Source organism: Podarcis bocagei, assembly GCF_964188305.1.
Source record: "Podarcis bocagei genome assembly, chromosome: 2".
In the NCBI taxonomy this organism is placed as follows: domain Eukaryota; kingdom Metazoa; phylum Chordata; class Lepidosauria; order Squamata; family Lacertidae; genus Podarcis; species Podarcis bocagei.
The window spans coordinates 78571057-78591697 of record NC_138126.1 but is presented as its reverse complement, the minus strand read 5'-3'; the positions used below and the strand labels follow the sequence as shown (position 1 = coordinate 78591697).

The following is a 20641-nucleotide window of genomic DNA, read 5'->3' as shown; positions in this document are numbered from 1 at the left end:
TGTACGGAGGCCCTGGGCTGCCATACGACAAGACTTCCCTCTCGGTCTCGCTGATGTGCCCCTGTTTGGGCCCCTGTTTGGCTGCAGGAGTTACTAGGAGGAGGCATACAAGACACCATCCAACTGCCTTAGGCACCCCACTCTGGATTTGTGTAGAGTTTGCTCTTTAAGACTTTTATACTCCTAAATATGTCCTGCAAATCAGTGTGCGTGGATTGTTCCTCAGGGTTTACTCCCAAAGCCTTTCATACAAATGAGTATAGCTGCAAGGTAGAGACGGTTTAGGATCAGTGTTTTCCTTCTCCTAGATGGGGTACCCTCCCAGGTTGACAAGCCCCATCTAGGACAACTGTAACTGGACAGATAGTTTAACTTGTTATCCACACCATGGTAACCACCTGTCTGGATTATGCAAGATGTTGTGTGTGGGCCTGTCTCTAAAAATTGTCCAGAAACCTCAGTCAGAATATGGCTGCAAGGTTACTAAGTGAGAGAGATGAGAACATTGCACCAGTGCTCATCACCTTCACTGGCTTCAAATCTGTTTCCAGGCCCAATTCAAAATGCTGATATTGCCCTTCAGTCTTTTATGGCTGCGGGACAGGGTACCTGGAGGATTGCTTCATCCTATATGCACCTACAAGTCTTTGGGAGACCCATCACTGGGTGCTTCCACCAGGTGACTGCAGAGAGCACGGTATTATATTTTTTGGTACCACATGAATACCTCTTTGTTACCCAAGAAAATCTTTTAATAAAAACAATTTAAAAAATAATAATAATCCAGGACTTTCAAAGTCTTTTATAGCTTTAAACTGTTTCAACCTTATTATTTTATTCTCATCTCCTTGTATTTTGGGTTGCATTGTTTTTAACTGATACTTTTTATTTCACTACTTAATCAATTTTAATTTGCTTTCTTTTATGTAGTAAGCTGCCTGAAGAACCTTGTTACAGAGTAGGCTATAAATAAATGTAAAAGCACAGTGCTGACACCTCAAGTTTACCAAGCCATTCATCATCTAAAAGGGCTGAACTATGAAAGAAATGTTCACTTTGCTAACTGCCATACATAGCTTTTCAAAATGACGTGCATAACTATTAACAATGGATCTGCACTATAAAAGATAGTGAAACTGTCACCTGCATGTGTGTGTCTACACATGTACGTACACACACCAGCTTATCTGCTGCCTTTGGATATTAAAGGGGAAAAAACTTCTCGTTTCTAATAAAGCTAGACTAAGGCTGCAATCCTATAATTGCCTGTCAGTAAGTCACACTGAACTCAAGGGTGCTTGCTATTGAGTAGATATGTATAAGACTATACTGCATGGCTTCAATCCTATGCACACACTGGGACACACTTCCGAACAAACATGCACAGGATTGCACCAAGAGACACAAGCAAGTGACAAAGAAATTTAACATTACCTCCTCTTTGATTTCTTCCTTGACCTGACACACAGGCTTCAACTCTGGCTTTGCTGGTTCATTGGGAGCTAGGTAATCCTTGGTGTATAGGCTCTCGAAGAGTTTATCAACAAAGCCTGAGGTTTCTGGAAGAGACATACAGAAAAAAAGGAATCATTCCAAAAGAGATCCTACTCCCTAGTTTTATATTAATCACACTTTGATCCAGGCCAGTTGAATTCCTTGTGCCTGAAAGAGCGCTGGTCTAGTTTTCTCATTAGCAAAAAAGTCTGCCATGCTACACTGCAAGTCTCTTTAAAAGTAAGGAGTATTTAAAAATTCATTTGCCAAGTGACACGGAGGTCTACCATTTGAAGGAAATGAAATGTTCCACAAAAGTACACTCTTGTATGGTGTTGTCCTCTACCTAAACTAGCCCTTTGGATCTATGCCATATGTTCTCAAAAATGCATTAAAACCTATTGGTTAATCATTTTGTGTACAGAAAAAGATGGTGTAAGTGTTGGTTTAAGCAAATGGAGCTTGACGATTCCTTCCAATCCTGGAGTTCCAAAGCAGCGGTGAAGATGGATGCTGCCTCCTCATCAGCTCCATAGTTAGGAGCATATAATTTATTTTGGCTTTGCACCTGCCAGGCCCAAGAACAGGATCATAAGCATCCTCTACAACCTTCTTGGAAGCGAGCCAACTATAGTTTGTGAGCTTTCACCATAGTTAAGATCAACCAGTCTATGGTTCAGACAACTCACTAAACTGTAATTAATCTAATTACATTTTAGTCAGTGCTAAACTATGGTTTAGTATTACACTGAAATGCAGCCAATGTTTTGCGGCTTATGTTCAAACACTTTGTGATTCATATTTGTATTTCATAGCTAACACATGCTACACTAACTTAGAGATGAACTGGCTTGTGCCATAATAAAATTGTGCTCTAGTTACTTCTATTTTTTTGTCTTCATAAGTTAATATGGATACTCTTTGGCCAATGTAAAGATGTATTTCTTCAGTAATTGTGCACAGAAGGTAAAACTATCTGTGACGGGGGGGGGGATGTTTCACACTCTTATATACTGCTTAATTGTAAATAGGCAAAGTTCCTTTATTACAGTACAATTGTTTTACTGAGAAGTTTATACAGTTGGAGCTGCTATCATATAATTAAGCTCCATCTAGGTGACCCTTGGGGGTCCCTTCAGACTCTACAAATCTATGATTCTATCTCCAGGTCTCCTACCTAAAGTTTCCTACTACCATATTCACAAAATCCTGCCATTAGCAAGAAATAAAATAAAATAAAATAAAAATCACAGCAGTACCTTTTTGCAGAAAGACATCTAGCTGATCAGCGCAGAAAGCCTTCAGTTCTTTTTCTGGTTTATCTTTTTTGACCAATGCCACAACATAGTTAGCCAAGGCTGATGGATCGGCATCACATCTAAGGAAAAAAATACTGCTATCGTTATGTAACTTACAGCATTATGAGTCTAATACACAATGAAGCATTACAATGGATTCCTCTTCAGTGAAAACATGTCATTAAGCATGAATACCTCCCCTCATTATTAAGTAGCATGTCCCACAAATTTTAGTGGGCCATGCTTCCAAGTACATATGCTTAGGCTCAGAGCCTTAGAATGAAGTCTTCTAATTCAAGGGTGGCTAGAACATCTTGCTATTGTTTTAATTTAACTAGTGCTCGATACAAAAATAGAATTGATACAAAAATAGAATTTATGTTGAACAAATGCTATACAAACAAACAAGCAAACCTACTACTTGGTATGATTTTGACAGCTCTGTGGAAGAACTAAGAACATAAAAGAGCCCTGCTTGATCATGCCAAAGGTCCATCTAGTCCAATTCCCTGTTTTCACCATGGCCAACCTATGAGAAGCAAGCAGGGCATGACTGCAGCAGGGCTCTCCCCAATTCTGATTTCCACAGTTGAGCAAATAATCACTATTCTACCCTCAAAGTGTCCTTTCTGAGGTTTTTAATTCAGCTGAATTAAACACTTCCTCTTTCCTCCTGGATGCTGAACCACAAATGGATTAATTACCTGGGCAACTGGGCCATAGCATAATAGTATGACATATGATTGGCATGCAAAGAGTATCAGTTTAATGCCTGGAGACTCCAGTTAAAGTCTAGATGGGACCCCGGCATGAGACTCAAGACAGCCAACTCAACAATAATGTGAGATGGACCAAAGGATCTGGCTCAGTATAAGGTAGCTGTAGATATTCAAGAAATCTAAAACATACGGTAAGTTAGAGACATTTTTCTACTTTTCGTATGTTAAATGAAGCATGTTTTTATGACCAGTTCTGAAACCAGGGCTGAAAAAATGCATGTTGATCTAACAAGGACATAATATTCAAAACTAGGTTTCAGCAACTGTATTTACATATAGCTGTGACTGCAAGCATAACTCCAACAACTATCAATATTAACCAAATATGTAATTTAGCAGATTAACCAAAATGGTTTGCCCAGAAACTACTATGCACAACTAAATATACTGGGTGAAATTTAATGTTGCGCTATGATAAACATTCAATCTGCACAAGCTTATCCAGTAGCCAGAAGGAACGATTTATTCTACCCCCACCCCTGTACTAGGGGTACTCCTAACCCTCCTGAGCCAATTTCAGGGGGCAAGCAGGGGGAGGAGAGTGGGGAAGCCCCATTGCACAAACAGAAGCCCTTGCCTAGGACTTTCACTCATAGAGTTTGCTAGGTGAATCCCACCCACAGTAAAGAATTTAGGAACTTTTCATGGTCATAATTATGCAAGTCTGTAATTATGGATTAAATGCCAAAATTGCCCAGAAATGCAAATGTGAAATTGCTACTTCTTTATTGTTTAATAATAAATCAGAATTTTGTAGTAGTTGAAATAGGAAATGCATATTAAAGCCAACAAAAGCACAAAGGCAGTATAATTAGCACTTGAAATGTCTTCAAGGAACTGGGCAGGCATTTGAAAATTAATGCTTCACAACTCTATGCAGCAGAGAAGTACACATTAAGATTATACAAATGAGACAGAAATGTACTCTGTCTATTTACAACAAGGTAGTTCAAGTTTAGTTTTAACTCACTCTTGGCATATTCAAGAGTGTCTGTAGTCTTAACTCTCTGTTCAGAACTTTAAACTGAAGTCACGTATCAATTCAAGCTCATAGTTTAGTGTAGAGTACTTGCTCCCAAAGTTAAGTGCAGGGAAGTTGACATGTTAGCTCCTGGGCCAAAAAGACAATTAACAGACCAACTGCAAAAATATATATAATATAAGATTTCCGTCTAGTGTCTCTGCCTGCTTATCACTGATGCAGTAATAGACACTCAGAATTTAAGTGTCAGCTTGACAAAACACCAGCTTATTAAGCAACAATGTCAAACTCTCAGTATATATCCAGGATGGGGAACTGTATCTTAACAGTGATCCAAAACTTCCCTACTCCCATGGGCCACTTTGACAACTGCAGATATGGGAGATAGCAAGGCTTTTGTGGAGGGTTGCTGTGAACCCTTCCAAATGGAGGCTCACATATATTATAAAGACACCACAGTCTCCACTGTGCCTCATTTCCAAAAAGTAAACACAGACCCTGGGTAAGCAGCCCAAGAAACCCAAAGCAACTTATAACCAAAAGCTTGCAACTAAAAATAAAAACACAATCAAGATTGCCCTCTTCCGTCTGAAGTGCTCTTTTTAACTGCCCTAACAAACAACTTATCAACCCCCAACATTTCAGATGTTATGACAAAGGGATGAACACAGGACGGGGCAACATTTTGTCTCCACTGTCGCACTCCTGCAGTAAGGCACACTTGGCCTAATGCTGCATGTTTTAATTTTCAAGGAGCTGCTCTGAAGAGTAGTTCCCCTGGTTTTGTTAAAGTGATATATACTGTGGTAGCTATGCATTATAAAACAAATAGTCACCAGATTACAGTTTGGAATAACTACGAGCAAGTGCAGAAGACAGAAAGCAGCACCCTGCATAGCCCCATAACCTCAGCACCTACTCTTTCCGTGTGTGTGTGTGTGTGTGTGTCCCACCCAAACAACCTACTTCCTCACGCGGCCCCTCAGCGGCCTCCCCGCCCCATAACCACTTATAGCCTTAACCTCGTTCCTGAGGCACACCCCTAGTTGACGCCAGTTGCCCCGCACCCCCTGCCGACCCAAAGCAGCTCTTCACGAATCCCCTCTTGCCGCCGCCGCCGCCTCCTGGTACGAAGCCCATCCCCGCACATGTACCCCAGGACTTGAGGCATTTTACCAGTACCGACCCCCCCCTCACCTATTCATTCACCCCACTGACTCTTTAGCAAGGAGCCCCCACATACACGTAACTCCTCTTCCCCAGCTCGCCCCCCCTTTCCTCGGTTGCCTCTCACCCCTCGGCTCCCTTCTCCCACATGGGAAGGCCTCCACCGCTGCCCCGCCGCCGCTGCCCCTCGCCCTCCTCCTCCACTCCCCACAACCAGCCCCCGCCGCACTCACATTGGCTCCAGCAACTTGGCCAGCCAGGATTTGAGCGCGTCCACGTTCTCTATGATCATGATGGTGGCGGCGGCGGCGCTGCTGCTGCGGCGGCGGCTACACTCCGGGCAGCATCTCTCCGGCTCCCTTCCCCCACCCGCCGCTCCCCCGCGAGCAGTTACTCGCCCGCGGCAGCTCCCCCGCTGTCCTGTCGCCCAGGCAGGGCCTAAGAGTCAGACCAGGAACTAGCTGAGCCGAGAGCGCAGCCGAACCTGCTGGGTGCCGGAGAGGGGGGAGGGCGGGCACCCGGTCTCCCGGCGGAGCCAATCGCACGGCGAGGCCCCGAGTCGAGCGAGCCAATCCGCGGCCGCGGGAGGTAGTGGGCGAGCGGGTGTGTGAGGGGGGTGAGTGGTGAAAGGCCGCAGCAGGCTAGGTCGAGGCAGCACGCGTGAAACCCTTTGCGGGCGCGCGAGCAACGTGAGCGGGAAAGAGGAGGGGGGAAAATAACAAGGGTCGGCACCGCTCCCGAGGGCCAGGTGGCTTCGAGCCAGGCCTCGGCACGCCGTATAGACGGCGCTCGGGAACGTGCGCAGTGACTGCGAAGGAAGGGGTTGTCTCTGAGCGCGTGCAGAGTCCAATCCCGCCCCCAACAGACACAGGCATACACACGCACACAACCAGTGGATGGGACTGCAACCAAATAAAGTATGGTATGTCGTCTGCGTTTTCCAAAGCATGGAAGCATAGTTTCCATTTTATTTCTAGCAAGTGGAAGGTCGCTTGCGAATTATTGGTTCCGAGCTCAGTGGAATACGTATTAGGAGTCAACGTACATAGGAATCTTTCTTAGAGACATTTCTTTGTAAACTGCAATTCTAAACACGCGTACTAGAAAGTTCTGAGCTTGCGTGTTCTCCAATGGGGGTGGGGCCCTCATGGAATCTAAACCCCACCCCCTTGGTATGCATAGATTTTAGCCAATCTCCCGGTGTGAGCTATAAGGGGTTGCCCCCTGGCCCCGCTGTGACTGGAACAGGGTCAGTGATCTGGACTTACAGTTTGGATTGTGCCGTACAGAACTCGTCTTTTCTCAGTAGGAAATTGGTCTGATCTGCGCGTCTCTATTTCTAGAGATGTGCTTGCAAGGTGCGATCCTGCTTTGTTCTGCAATATTACGTTTAGTATCCGTTTCAAGAAAGTTTACACACTTACCTGGGAGTAAGTCCCAATGGAGACAATAGGACTTCTAAGTCTTGGATCGTGCAGCAGTGCACTCAACAAAACAAGGAACAACCAGTTCCAGTTGAGATTGATGATGTCTAAAACAAAGGATATGGTAACAAAGTGCATTACTGGATTTTTTGGGGGAGAAATCACTTGACATGCATTAAGTCCACAACTTGAGTGAGGGTTATGTTCTGGGGATTGCACTTAAAACTAAAATTGTGTATAGTGAAAACCCATTGGGTTCAATGGCGGGTGGGATTGCCTTAGTTACTTTTCCCAAAACCTTGCTCCCTCTTTAATTTTTCTTTTGCAGTGTGCATAAAGCCGAATATGCACAAGTTAAATGCATGTAAGTTGAGGGTTTACTGTACTGTGAAAGGAAAGCAGCAAACATAATAAAGTTGAATCATTCTTCCTGATATGAAAGTTTCTTTGTATTCTAGGACTTATGACACTTATGATACACTTATGTATATGCACCTATTATAAGGTTGTCTTAAAGCTCTAGACATTGTGAAGCTGGGCACATGACAGTCCTCAGACCATTTCAGGTGGGCCTCAGTTGCAGAGCCTGCCCAGGGCCTCTTCATTTGTCTGCCCTGCTCCATAGCCATTCCATAGCCTTATGGTTAGACCTGTGTCCATATGAGCAACTCCTTGCATGCTGAGTAAAGGTGGCTGGGAGACAGATAAAGGAAGTTCTCCTTCCTCTGAAAGAAAAGAGCCACAAGACCTGGTGAAAGAAATTAGAAAGGGAGATAAAAGGCTAATTATCATAATTGTTAATATTAATAAGAAATAAACTCTGAATAATAATTATTAGTAAATTGGGAACTTAAAGGAAGGTCATAAGAGTTGAAAGCTGTTATATAGGAGTAAGAAGTTATTAAATAAACTGGTAGCCTGGGAATGGAAGGAAATGAAGTATAGGTGGAGTTTGAAAGGAAAATGGGAGAAGAAATCACAGACTGATAAAAATACGTTTTCTGAGAGTGGTAAGGGGAAAATGTAAAAGAAAAAGCATTCTCCACTTAGAGCCTCTGGATCAGGAAATTCTACCCAAAATGGGGAGGCTGAGTTACAATACATTGAGAGTAAATGTCTTTACTTATCTTGAGAAACACAGCTATGGAATTCCTTGGCACAAGAAAATGCTGTGGCAAAGAATTTAGTAATTTCCAAGGATGGATTAGATATTACAGTAATAGAAAGCGAAAGTAATTGCCAACTGTAAACACCTTTGACGGGTTTTGTTTTCTGTAAACTACTTAGAAGTGGTTGTTGTCTTTAACAACCAAGCAGTTATATACGTTTTATGAAATAAATAAAATTATGCCACACTCTGCCTCCATCTGCCACCATTTTGTGGCTGACACTGCCCTTACACTACCATTTTATGACTGGTGGGCCTCTAATTTTCAGCTGGCTCAAGCCTGTGGATAGAAGGTTCAAGACCCGCGCATGAACCTAGTTGGTTTAACTAAACTAAATTGGAACTTGTCATTCCAATTTATTATGTACATGAGCATACCATAATAAATATTATTTTGCTTTCTGATAGCAGACCAAGATAAATAGCTATATTAAGAACAATGAGTAAACAGCAGATTTGAAATGGCAGCCATTTTGAAATCACTCAGTGATGTGTGTTAAAACAGTACTGTATATTAGCTTCACCTGGTTAAAGAACAATAGCATAACACCATAGTTATTTGAGGTACTAAAGCTTATGTTCTGTAAGTGCTGTATACAGTGGTACCTCGGGTTAAGTACTTAATTCATTCCGGAGGTCCGTTCTTAACCTGAAACTGTTCTTAACCTGAAGCACCACTTTAGCTAATGGGGTCTCCTGCTGCGCTGCTGGAGCACGATTTCTGTTCTCATCCTGAAGCAAAGTTCTTAACCTGAAGCACTATTTCTGGGTTAGCAGAGTCTGTAACCTGAAGCGTATGTAACCTGAGGTACCATTGTATTAGTTTCACACCCTGCTGAAGAACAAAGGTATAGAATGCACAATAAATTTGTTTAATTTTAATTTTAACATTACTGTATTCTATCATGTTTTTAAGTGGACCTTAGGTTTTGTCTATGGATCTGTATAAATGAATACCATGTATAATCTGCAAACTGAACCAGTGTCTTGGGGCTAATATAATTTCATCATGTTAAAGCTTCTGATCATTCCTTCATACCTTTCTATTTTTGAAACACAGGCTTTGACAAAGGCTTCTCATGGTTTTAGCACATTTATTTTACAGCGTATTTTATTTACAGTATTATACATTTCCACCCAGAACACAGTGGGACAATCCCAGGTGAATGGGTAAACGGGAACACTAACCCCAGTTAGTTGGAAGTAGTTGGCATAGTGAATTTGGTGGGATTCGCATCTGAAAACATACACACAATAAAGATTGCTTTGGGTGTCTACCATCCACTGCACTCTGATTGCATGTGACTTTGAAGGTGCAGAAGCTGTTTCCCGTTTTTTAAGGTTTTTCTACAACTTCCAGGGACTTTGAATGCTTATGACAGAACTATGCAGAAAACTATTCTGTCAAAATACATACATAGTTTCTGCTCCTGTTAAAAGCTCTTAGGGCAGGACTCCTGCAATACTATCGTATAGCCAAAACGGGCTCTTTTTTAAGCGTGAAGGAGGAATCAAAGGATATTCCCAAACTGTCAATTCTTCGTTGTCACATGGACAAAGCGGGAGGGTGGAGGAAACAACAACGAAAAGGGCCGCTTTAGCGCCCTCCCCCTGCGGAATCGGACCAAGAAAATTAAAGGTTCGGACACCCCTGTTTTTAGACATTGGTGCGGCTCTCAGCCCCTGTGCATTAGGGGAATCGTAGTATTCCGTTCTAGGAAAGCTCGGCTCGTGAAGAACCACCCGGCGAGCGCGATGCCTTTCGGGAGTCGCAGTTCTACAGGCTTGTCAACGTTTGCTTTCGCGGCGTGTGGACTCCAGCTCCCGGCAGCCTTTGCGAAGGAAGCTGATGACATCTGCGCTCCCGTTGCATTGTGGGGGAACCGGCAGCGTGGAGTGGAGGAGGCTCGAGCCGTGAGAGCAGCTGTTGGCTGAAGAAGCTCGGGAGCTATGACGGTGAATACGGCCGTTGATTTTGGGTGGTCGCGGATGAGGGGGGGGTTAGTTTTGGGGGGGTTCCGGCTTGGACCAGAAAATGGACCCCTCTCCTGCAAGCAGAAGGGAATGGAGGAAGGCCGACCAGCCACCGACCCTCCTCCCTTCCTATGGGCTTCCTATTGCTGTGACAGCTCCGTCAGTTATTAAGGGGGCTTGTCTAGCATTTCCATGTCAAATCGCTAAACGTGTTTCACGCCAAACAAGCAAGTTGCATATGCTTATTTTGAGATACATAATAGAAAATAGCTTATTTGTCGGGGTTGTGATTGAGTCTAGTATTCCCGTTATGCGGTGGGCTCCATTAGATTGACTCAAATTCAAGAAGCAGTAGATATTAATCTGCGAAGTTTCCCTTCAAGTGTCTTTTACCTCTTACCCTGAGGTATCCCATTATTTATTGTTTAGAATAGTTGGACATACTGCATTATAGAAGGTCTCACGATTTTAAAAGAATCCTAAAGTCATTGTTAAAAATCTTCAGCAGTAGTGCCGTGGAGAAGGGTTGAGATTATATGCTGGAAACTCCTTTTCCTTCCTGAACGGTATCCTGGTCAGCATAGTTTCGTGGCTGAACGTTGCGCATTTAATAGTAAAGTAGATGAGAGAACCATGGCAAATACAGCTTGCTATTTAGAAATGATAAAAGCTGTATTTATTGAAGTTATATATTTTATGCAACTGTTAAAGATTTAAAATCCCATCCTGGTTCATCTCCTTCATCATCTCTGAGCTCTGCTTTTTATGGGGAAAGTGACAGTTGTGTAAGCCATTTAACAAAAGATGGCATGCTTGTTAGGGTCTTCAGACAAAATTTGTTGCCACAGCTTTGTCTAAAGGTTGTGTTGATGGACAATTTGTATTAAGTCTTATGTACAGTATTTTATAGATACCTTATGGTGTCTTGCCTTATTTTACTGGCCCCTTATTAGCAACATTAGAGTTTCTTTCCTGAGAAAGGCCAGTGGTCTTGAGCCTTTTGGGGTGGGCCAGCCCCTCTACATTATTGATGTGGCTGATCTGCTGAAAGTGAACATCATAAATTCATTTTTGAGGTATAATACATTGCATCAAAAGTTGTGAGTCTTGTCAAGGAGCTTTCATTTTAAATGTAAGATGCCTGTTTTCAAACTAGATTAATGATCATGGAAATAGGTGAGTTGGGTCTTTTTGTATTGCTATATTAGCTGCATCTGCATTGGCTTCTAGTATGTTTGTGGCCCCGACTTAAAGTGCTAGTTATTGCTTTTAAAGTTCCATATGCTTTAGGATCTGCAAAACTGCCTTCTCTGGCCTGAATCTGCCCACATATTATGGTCAATGTAGAGATCATATTATATTTTCAGGATAATAATAATTTATTTTTTATATGCCACCCATCAGACTGGGTTACCCCAGCCACTCTGGGTGGTTTCCAACAAATTAAAACACAGTAAGAAATCAAGCATTAGTGAGGATGCAAGGCGGGTGGTGGTGATGGCAGTGACGATAACAACTTCTGAATGCTTTCTACCTCTGGTTCATCTATATAATGTGCTAATTGCTTCAAATGTAATAAATCTGATGTGTTTGTGGTAACACTAGTCCGACTGCTCTTTGCCTCATTAACCAATAATATGACAGGCTGGGCTCAAATTTTTCATGCTCCTCTAGTCAGGAAGAATTGTCTGATTGTGCTTGAGCCTCAGTCTCCAATTTAAAGCCACCAAGACTATCCAGCTGATGAAATGTAGTTAGAGTATGACAGATTAAAATTAATTTCGTTTCAGTGCTGGCAGTTAATATGCTGCAAAATAGTTTTGTGCAGATGAGCATTTTGTAATTAGATGTTACCTGTGTGTGTATTTCTTTCTCCTAGAGCTTCAAGCAAAAGTATCTGCATTGTAAAGGTCACTTGCTTTCACACTTTCTGTGCCTGGGCATTACTTTAATTATTAAATTGTATCTTTTTCCAAGAGAAAACCTTTTCAGTTATACTTTTTTTTATTTAAAAGCAACTCCAAACCATCTTTGAGATAGTGATGTAATTACTGGCTAATTAACCAGACTAAGAAAGCTCTAAAATTTTGTCTCACTTTTGACAGACACCTTGTTTAGTCATCCTTGTAACTGAGTCCCTAACTGCCCCCATTTATTTCCTCCTGCAGACATGAGTGCATTGTTTAAGGGGATAGGTAGGGTTAAAGTTCTAAACTAGGCACAATGTTTTGATAAGGGCAACGCCTACCTTAATTCTCTGAAATGGGATAGCTCAGTACCTCAATGTGGTCCAGTGCCTTTTCTGTCTAGAGTGTGCAGAAATGCATCAGACTCTGAAGATCACATAATAAACTCTGAAGAGAGCCTCATATTGCACACTGCCGATAATAATAATAAATTTTAAAATGTGTTTATTTATTATTTTCCTTTTGCATATGTCTCAAGGTGATGTACATAATAATGCCAGACATTTTGCTTATTAAAGATGTCAAGATGAAGGTTTTTAATGCGTGGCAGCAACTAATAAATGAGTTTTCTGGCAAACTGACCTTGACATCTTGCAGAATTGATAATTCCAAAAAACATAGACTAGGATCTAAGCTCATATGGAAGCATGGATAGAAATTTAAAGTATTTTCCTGTAAATGCTCATAACTACTTTTTAATGCAGTAACCTTGAACAATGTATAGGAAACATCTTACTTGATGAATGTTGTGGAGGGTGTGTGATAGATTCTGTACATAGTGGATTGTAATACAGTGGTGCCCCGCAAGACGAATGCCTCGCAAGACGAAAAGCTCGCTAGACGAAAGGGTTTTCCGTTTTTGCGTTGCTTCGCTAGACGAATTTCCCTATGGGCTTGCTTCGCAAGACGAAAACGTCTTGCGCTTTTTTAAAAAAGCCGCTTGAAGAGGCGCAGTTGCGACGGACCGTGCTTCGCAAGACGAAAAACATCGCAAGACGAAAAGACTCGCGGAACGAATTCTTTTCGTCTTGCGAGGCACCACTGTATTCCAGTGAGATTCTGTGTAGGCGTTTATTGACTTTTAAACTAATCACTTGCTCTAATAGATTTGTCTTCTTCCTTAAGGAACGGAAGGGGACAGCTAAAGTGGACTTCTTGAAGGCAATTGAAAAGGAAATCCAAAAGAAGTGGCATGATGAGGGAGCATTTGAAGTTAACGCAGCAGATGCTGCAAACCACAAAAGGTGGGGATACTCTTTCCAGAATTATGACAAAAACTAGAGAGGGGAATGTGCAGAATATTGAAGGTTTGGTTCACTGTGGCTTTTGAGGAGCCTGAATTGGGATCGGTGTCTTGAGTCTCAGTTGTACCTGTTTGGTTGACTTTGCATGCCATTGTGAGTTCACATTTGGATAGCTATGGCAATTAGCACCATTAAAATACCTGAACAGCCACTGAGGAGATTCCAACCAGTTTTTTTATGTCAGTTTTTTTCTCTAGCATGGAAATTGATCTATTTGTACATTTGTATCAACAGTTGCATTGTGTTCTTAAAGAGCTATGCAGTCTAGAGAAGAATTTTATTGTAACACTATAGACTTGGTATAGTTCTAGAATATTAGTAAATGTTGTCCACAATTTTGATACTACTTTAGGAAGTGTTTAACCTGTATTTTGTAGAAATTGTGTGTCTCCAGCATCAACACGATTCGGAAGTCTCAGTGAGGGAAAAACTGGGGAAGATGCCATTCATGCAAACAACAATTTTGTGAATGATCTATCTATTTATCATCACAACCACCACCATCCCGATTGGGACCATTCTGTTGTGTGGGGGAGTTGGGGGTGGGGGTAGGAAACCATTTCATTTAGTTTGCATTCAGTGAACTGAATAAATATGCATGGGATTGTAGCCTGAATGATGTAAGATTAAATTTTAGCTGTGAATGGAAGAAGGTGTAAGGAGATCATTTTGCATTTATGAAAGAAACTAAAACTTGATGCTCAGCTGGTAGCTTTTCCTTTTAAATCGCTTTCTGAGTTGTATGCAGTGGTGGAAAGTGCATATAAAGCGGTGCATCCAATCTTCTTCAGCACCCCCTGTCCATTGCAATGACTGGCACCCCGAGACGCTGCTCCTGTGGATTGGAATACCCTTTAGAACAGTATATGATATAGCACAGAGAACAGCAGTGGGAAGCGGGGTGTTTGCAAAAATTACACAACCTCTGTGCTTTTTGCTGGTGCAAAGTCACTACTGAATACAACCCTCTTTATAACATTCCATGTCAGTTTTAATTTGGACAGTAACCAAAGGTGATCATGAATAAATTAGGTTCCAGTTAACTGCACACAAAAAGAATTCTAATTATCCCACAAGTGGGGAAAGCTGTGGATGACCCTGTAGGCGGAGCTAGTGAAGAACAGGAGCAGAAGACGGAAATTGGTTTAATGGGGTTCACCTCAACCCCAACAGTTATTTGGAGAGGACTTTTATGATTGTTGATGTGCATGTGTGAACATTATAACGATAAAATGCTCGAAACATTTTTACTTTGGAAGGCTAAAGTTTTGTTGTGATTTATGCTACTTTTCTGGTTTTTAATGCTGCAATGAAATTTTTAGTGCTCTATTTTATTTTTTAAACATGTCGCATGGAAAAAATGGTTTGAAAAGCAGGACATAAATATTTTTAAAAATTTTGTTAATTGATTATGTACCCAGAAGGAGTTAGGGGTTTTTTCTATGCAACTTAAAAGATTTTAGGTGATTATCAGAAGAACATATTTAAAGAAAGTGCCAGTAGTGGCTTGTGATAGGTGTAGCAACTAGATATTACCTTCAAAGAACATTTCTATCACATAAGAGGGAAGACTTTTTCAAATATGATTCCTGCTATTCTACACATCTTTGTCATCTTCCTCTGGAGTTTTTATTTGCTTGGATGGACATTTAATCACTCATTTCAAGAAAACTCATATTTAATTGATGACAGTGCAGTCCTATGCATTCTTACTCAGAAGTTCTGCTGAGTGCAATATGATTTATTCCCTGGTTAGTGTGTTTAGAAGTGTAGTTTAAAACTGAATCTTTAGTTGGACGGCAGACCCAATTTATGACATTTTTAGTGTTCATACTGGAGTCAGTGCATTTGCCACAAGTGAAATGCCCTTTAGCAGGTACTGATGTGGTTGTATGCAACATCTTTCTTAAACATTTCTATATCACACATCCCTGAATAAGGGAATATAGAATTGTAGTATTTGTAATTTTTTAGTTTAGTTTCTGCAGATCATTTGATGCACATTTTTTTGTTTTGCAATCTCCATTCAGCAATGGCAAGTACTTTGCCACCTTTCCGTATCCATACATGAATGGCCGACTTCATCTAGGACACACGTTTTCCGTATCCAAATGTGAGGTAAGAAATTTTCCTTGTTAGCAACAAGCCTCACCAGGGAAAATAAGTGTTCTTGTTCAGTCCTTGAGCCATTTAAATGTAGGCCAACTTTTTCTAGCCTGGTGACCTCCAGATGCTGTTGGAGCACACCTGCCATTCTCCCTGCCTATTGGCCATTTGGCTAAGTCTGAGGGTTAAAAGAGTGCAAAACATCTGGAGGGCACCAGGTTGGGGAAGGATGCTGTAGACTGGCCTAGAAAGCTCACTCTTGCATATTATCTGTGTCTCAGAGCAAGAAGTGCTCTGAGACACATATATAGAGGGGCGTCCTCAGTGATTTATATCACTGTTTCACTGTTGACACTCTTCAGAGATCCGCTTAAACAACACAGTTTTCAAATATTTGCAAGATGTTTTTATTTGTGCTTATCCTGACTGGGGGGTAAATGGAGGTTTTAGCAGTTGTTAAAGTTTTATTTCTCGTAACCTGGTCAGATAACGTGTTTTATATTAACTTAAAAATATGTATTGTTCCCAGTGCGGAGATTTTGAGATGGAGCAAACAAAAAATTTAAATCACTGTAGAATTTTTCTTTGCTCTAGGGAGTAGAAGCTCTCTAAAATCTCCATTGTGAAGACATCAGGCTGTATCCAACAAAGTCATTGAGCTCAGGCAATGATTTGCACTGGGGCAGATTGCAGGGGGTAGAGCAGGGAAGAGAGGGAGAGGAAATTCCATAGCATGAGCAGAAGTCGTTCTATGAACTCAGTAACTTAGCTGGGAATTAATAACTTTGCTTTTTCTGTTCCTTTCAAATTGTGTGTTGTAGCAGTTGTAGTACCACAAATAGCAGAAAGAAAGTGTGTGTCTTAAAAGCATTTCCAATGTTTACAACTAAATGCAAGCACTTCTTAATACTTCTAAACCACCTATTTGTGTTTGATCCCACCCATTTTTCCAGTCCTGCATGCTCTCCCCCTCCCTTTATTTTTCTTGAAACTCGGAAGCTTACTTGATATATGCTATATTATTGCCATTGTGATCCTGTTTCCCACAGTTTGCAGTTGGGTACCAGAAACTAAAAGGAAAAAGCTGCCTGTTCCCTTTTGGACTACATTGTACAGGCATGCCCATTAAGGTAAAATTTGGGTTTTGTTTTCTTCTTCCTTTTTGGCTCTTATGCTATATGACTTTTTCTAAAAATAAAATATTTTTTATAAACCATTCCATTTTTGTAGCAGGGGTACACAGATTCTGAGTTTAGAAACAAAGTGGGGTGTGTGTGACATGCTTTAAATTTGGACATCAGTAGGTATAAAACATGCACATAGGCGTGTTATGGTAAAAGATGTGAAAATTCTGGTTTAGCATAGCTGTTTGAATGAGTTCTTTCTCATAGTAATCGGTACTCATGTGAGTGGCATAGCAGTTGTTTCCATATATGGGTTTAAAATTTTCTCAGGACCCACAGATCTCTTAGGTGTGCTGAAGGGTTTGGGCATTCCTAGTGGGATTTTTAATTCTCTCCCCGCCCCTTTGAACATGTCACATTCTGTTTCCCCTCTGCTTCAAAAACAGTTTGCTAGGAATAGCAAGCAGATGTTCGACCACTCATTCCAAGTCTCTGTACATGAAAGCAGTTACATGGTCCTTTGGATCCCTGACTATAATGTCCTAGTATCTCCTGTGTTTCTGGTATCATGAAGAAAATGTAGTAGAGCAACAGCTTGTTTATTTCTATGGCTTCTAGTAAGTTAGCTCTAATTGCTGATGCAGAGCATTTCTTTTCATCATTTCATTTTGAAGCTAAAATGAAGAGACCCGTTCTTTAAAATTTTTGCACACCATAAGTGAGCCAGCCAGCCAGCCAGCCCTTTGAGGGAATGGCATGGCAGATTACTTACTACGCTGTCAACTTCAATTGAAGATGTGATGCCAGGTTTGGAATTGCAGAGGAAAAAACACCAGGAAGCATCCAGAAAACGAACCGTCAAAACGAGAGACCAAGTGCCAGGATGCTGATGAATATTTATTGTTAAATGAATATTTATTGGTAGCCTGGCATGTTTCAGCCAAAAGTCTGCCTTTAGGGGCTTTATATACTTGCACAGATATCTGGAATCTGCACAAGCAAATAAGCATATTGGACCACCAATAAATATTCATCAGCAATCCTGACACCTGGTCTTTCTTTTTGGCAGCAAGTTTGGAATTGCCAAAATATTTTATCCCAAGCCTTGCACTGTTGAATCATTGATCCATCTATACTAACTGAGTCACTCCGGATTTTTCCATAGGCATGTGCAGATAAGTTGAAAAGAGAAATGGAACTGTATGGCTGTCCACCAGAATTCCCTGATGAAGAGGAGGAGGAAGAGGAAGTGCCAAAGGAGGAAGAAGTGGTCATCAAAGACAAGGCTAAAGGCAAAAAGGTATAATTTAAAACATAAATGCTTCATGGTGCTGTTGTAAGATTGTTTGCATCTCAGGAGTACAGATGTAGACTTGCATATATCGTCCATAAATGTGCAAAAAATTAATGGACATGTTCATCCTACACTTATGAATATAATAAAACTGACATAGTTTGTCTGCTTTACTTAGTCTATTTACTTTGCTTTCTTATTTTCTTTGAAGAGTAAGGCTGCTGCCAAGACTGGCTCTTCAAAGTATCAATGGGGGATCATGAAATCTTTAGGTCTCTCTGATGAAGAAATAGTGAAATTTTCAGAGGCTGAACATTGGATTGATTATTTCCCACCCCAGGCTATTCAAGATTTAAAGAGCATGGGACTGAAGGTACTTGTTTATTCTAAAAGTATAACTTTTAAAAAGTCTTTCTCTTAGGTTAATTTATTTCCTGAGTGACCGTGTGATGTTATGCTGTAGATCTTTTAGAAATAAAATGTTGAGTCACAAAGTTTGACATCAGCTGTAACAGTGTTTCATAAACATCTGCCTACTTATAGCAAATGTTTTGGTTGTTCTTATTTAGAGGGGAAATAGCTTTGAAAGATTGAGTTACATCAGCAGTTATTGTTGCAGGAATTCTGAAGTTGGAAACGTTTACTTTTTCCGTTTTGAACAACTAATGTCCATGGCATATGACTTTCTGTTTTTGAAAGTCCCCTAGCTTTTATATTCATCTTGCCATGCCACATGGAATGGAGGCGATGCGGTTCTAAAGTCCTCTTGGAATTAGTTTCACAATTTGTGAGAACTCTTGATGGTGACACAGAGTTTCCATATAAACTTTTGGAACATCATGCAACTCCTCATTTTTATGAACTTCTAGGTAGACTGGAGACGTTCTTTTGTCACCACTGATGTCAACCCCTATTACGATTCTTTTGTACGATGGCAATTTCTAACTCTGAGGGAAAGAAATAAAGTTAAATTTGGGAAACGGTAAGATAGTCCTTTAATATATTCGTTCTATAAAACTTGAAGAATTGATTGACGTATCCTCTTGCTTAGCAATGTGTACCATTTCATAAACGTGGCCTGGGGAAATCTTTGATTATAGGCTTTCTGAGCTCACCAGTCCAATAGCCAATAGCTTCTTTGGTATGAGTGCTTGTGGATAATTCTGTCAAATTTTGGAGAGTACATGTGCACCTTTAAACTTTAACTGAATTATCCCATTTATGAAATGAGAATTATTGACATGATCAGTAGTTTCCTTTTCAAATGAAGTAAAATAAATGATCAAATTAATAAAAGCAATTGTCAAAATTTCAAATTATTATCCTGCATTTTGTAAATGAGTAGATCATTAATTATATTGGTACAGGTGCTGTTGTTTTGCACCACGAGAACCAGAGTGGTCATGTGATATACACCTGCTTCTATACTGACTAGATAGATGGCATTCTATTTCAGTAAAGTAATAAAGAGAGCCTATGTTAGCCAAGTACCGTATTTTTCGGACTATTGGACGCACCGGTCCATAGGACGCACCTAGATTTGGGGGGGAAATAAAGGGGAAAAAAATTTATCCCCCCCCCGCCAGGTGCGGGGCTGGGGCGGGGAAGCCCGAGCTTCCCCCTCCCCCAGAACGGGACTCAGAGCCATGCTGAAGCTGCGCGCAGCTTTGGCATCGCTCTGGGAGCTTGCGGGGCTGGGGGAGGAGGAAGCCTTCCGCCAGCCTCCAAACCAAGTCGGGGGACAGCGGGAATGGCGCGCTGCGCCTCTCCCGCTGTCCCCCGAGTTTGCGGGGCTGGCGACGGGGAGGAGCAGGCTTCTCCCCCCGCCAGCCTTCTAACCAAGTTGGGGGACAGCGGGAAGGGCGCGCTGCGCCTCTCCCGCTGTCCCCCGAGCTTGTGGGGCTGGCGGTGGGGATCTCCTGAAGCCTGGAGGTTGTGGGGCTGGTGGGGGGGAGAAGCAGGCTTGCTTCTCCCACCCCCAGCCTCCAGATCAGGTCGCGGAATAGCGGGATGGCGGAGCGCTGCCATCCCGCGATTCCCCGACCTGATCTGGAGGTTGTGGGGCTGGTGGGGGGGGGAGAAGCAGGCTTGCTTCTCCCACCCCCAGCCTCCAGATCAGGTCGTGGAATAGCGGGATGGCAGAGCGCTGCCATCCCGCGATTCCCCGACCTGATCTGGAGGTTGTGGGGATGGTGGGGGGGAGAAGCAGGCTTGCTTCTCCCACCCCCAGCCTCCAGATCAGGTCGTGGAATAGCGGGATGGCGGAGCGCTGCCATCCCGCGATTCCCCGACCTGATCTGGAGGTTGTGGGGATGGTGGGGGGGAGAAGCAGGCTTGCTTCTCCCACCCCCAGCCTCCAGATCAGGTCGGGGAACAGCGGGGTGGCGGAGCGCTGCCATCCCGCGATTCCCCGACCTGATCTGGAGGTTGTGGGGATGGTGGGGGGGAGAAGCAGGCTTGCTTCTCCCACCCCCAGCCTCCAGATCAGGTCGCGGAATAGCGGGATGGCGGAGCGCTGCCATCCCGCGATTCCCCGACCTGATCTGGAGGTTGTGGGGAT

At 42.2% G+C, this 20641-nt stretch overlaps 2 protein-coding genes and 1 long non-coding RNA gene across 7 annotated transcripts in view; 1 reads left to right on the top strand and 2 right to left on the bottom strand.

Annotated features, from left to right (window-relative positions):
• RBM27 (RNA binding motif protein 27) overlaps positions 1–6187 on the bottom strand; it is a 32683-nt gene extending 26496 nt beyond the window's left edge. For 2 of the 4 annotated variants that reach the window (XM_081181013.1, XM_081181016.1), the window contains exons 1-3: positions 5954–6187; positions 2754–2872; positions 1435–1559 (exon numbers count right to left, since the gene is read on the bottom strand). In XM_081181013.1, the coding sequence (XP_081037139.1) occupies positions 1435–1559; positions 2754–2872; positions 5954–6012 (303 nt within the window). In that variant the 5' untranslated portion in view covers positions 6013–6187. Of the gene's footprint in view, positions 1–1434; positions 1560–2753; positions 2873–5847; positions 5921–5953 lie in introns of those variants that run through there. The other 2 variants (XM_081181014.1, XM_081181015.1) reach the window with 2 other exon arrangements.
• A 266-nt stretch (positions 6188–6453) lies between these two features.
• Positions 6454–20641, top strand: part of LARS1 (leucyl-tRNA synthetase 1) — a 46660-nt gene continuing 32472 nt past the window's right edge. The window contains exons 1-7 of one of the 2 annotated variants that reach the window (XM_081181001.1): positions 6454–6642; positions 13379–13497; positions 15588–15675; positions 16713–16793; positions 17953–18087; positions 18293–18454; positions 18951–19063. In XM_081181001.1, the coding sequence (XP_081037127.1) occupies positions 6640–6642; positions 13379–13497; positions 15588–15675; positions 16713–16793; positions 17953–18087; positions 18293–18454; positions 18951–19063 (701 nt within the window). In that variant the 5' untranslated portion in view covers positions 6454–6639. Of the gene's footprint in view, positions 6643–10112; positions 10269–13378; positions 13498–15587; positions 15676–16712; positions 16794–17952; positions 18088–18292; positions 18455–18950; positions 19064–20641 lie in introns of those variants that run through there. The other variant, XM_081181000.1, reaches the window with a different exon arrangement.
• LOC308579959 lies at positions 6650–9443 on the bottom strand. Its single transcript, XR_014004655.1, has 3 exons — positions 9125–9443; positions 8691–8902; positions 6650–7892 (listed from the first exon to the last, which is right to left on the bottom strand). It is a non-coding gene; the product is annotated as an uncharacterized lncRNA (long non-coding RNA).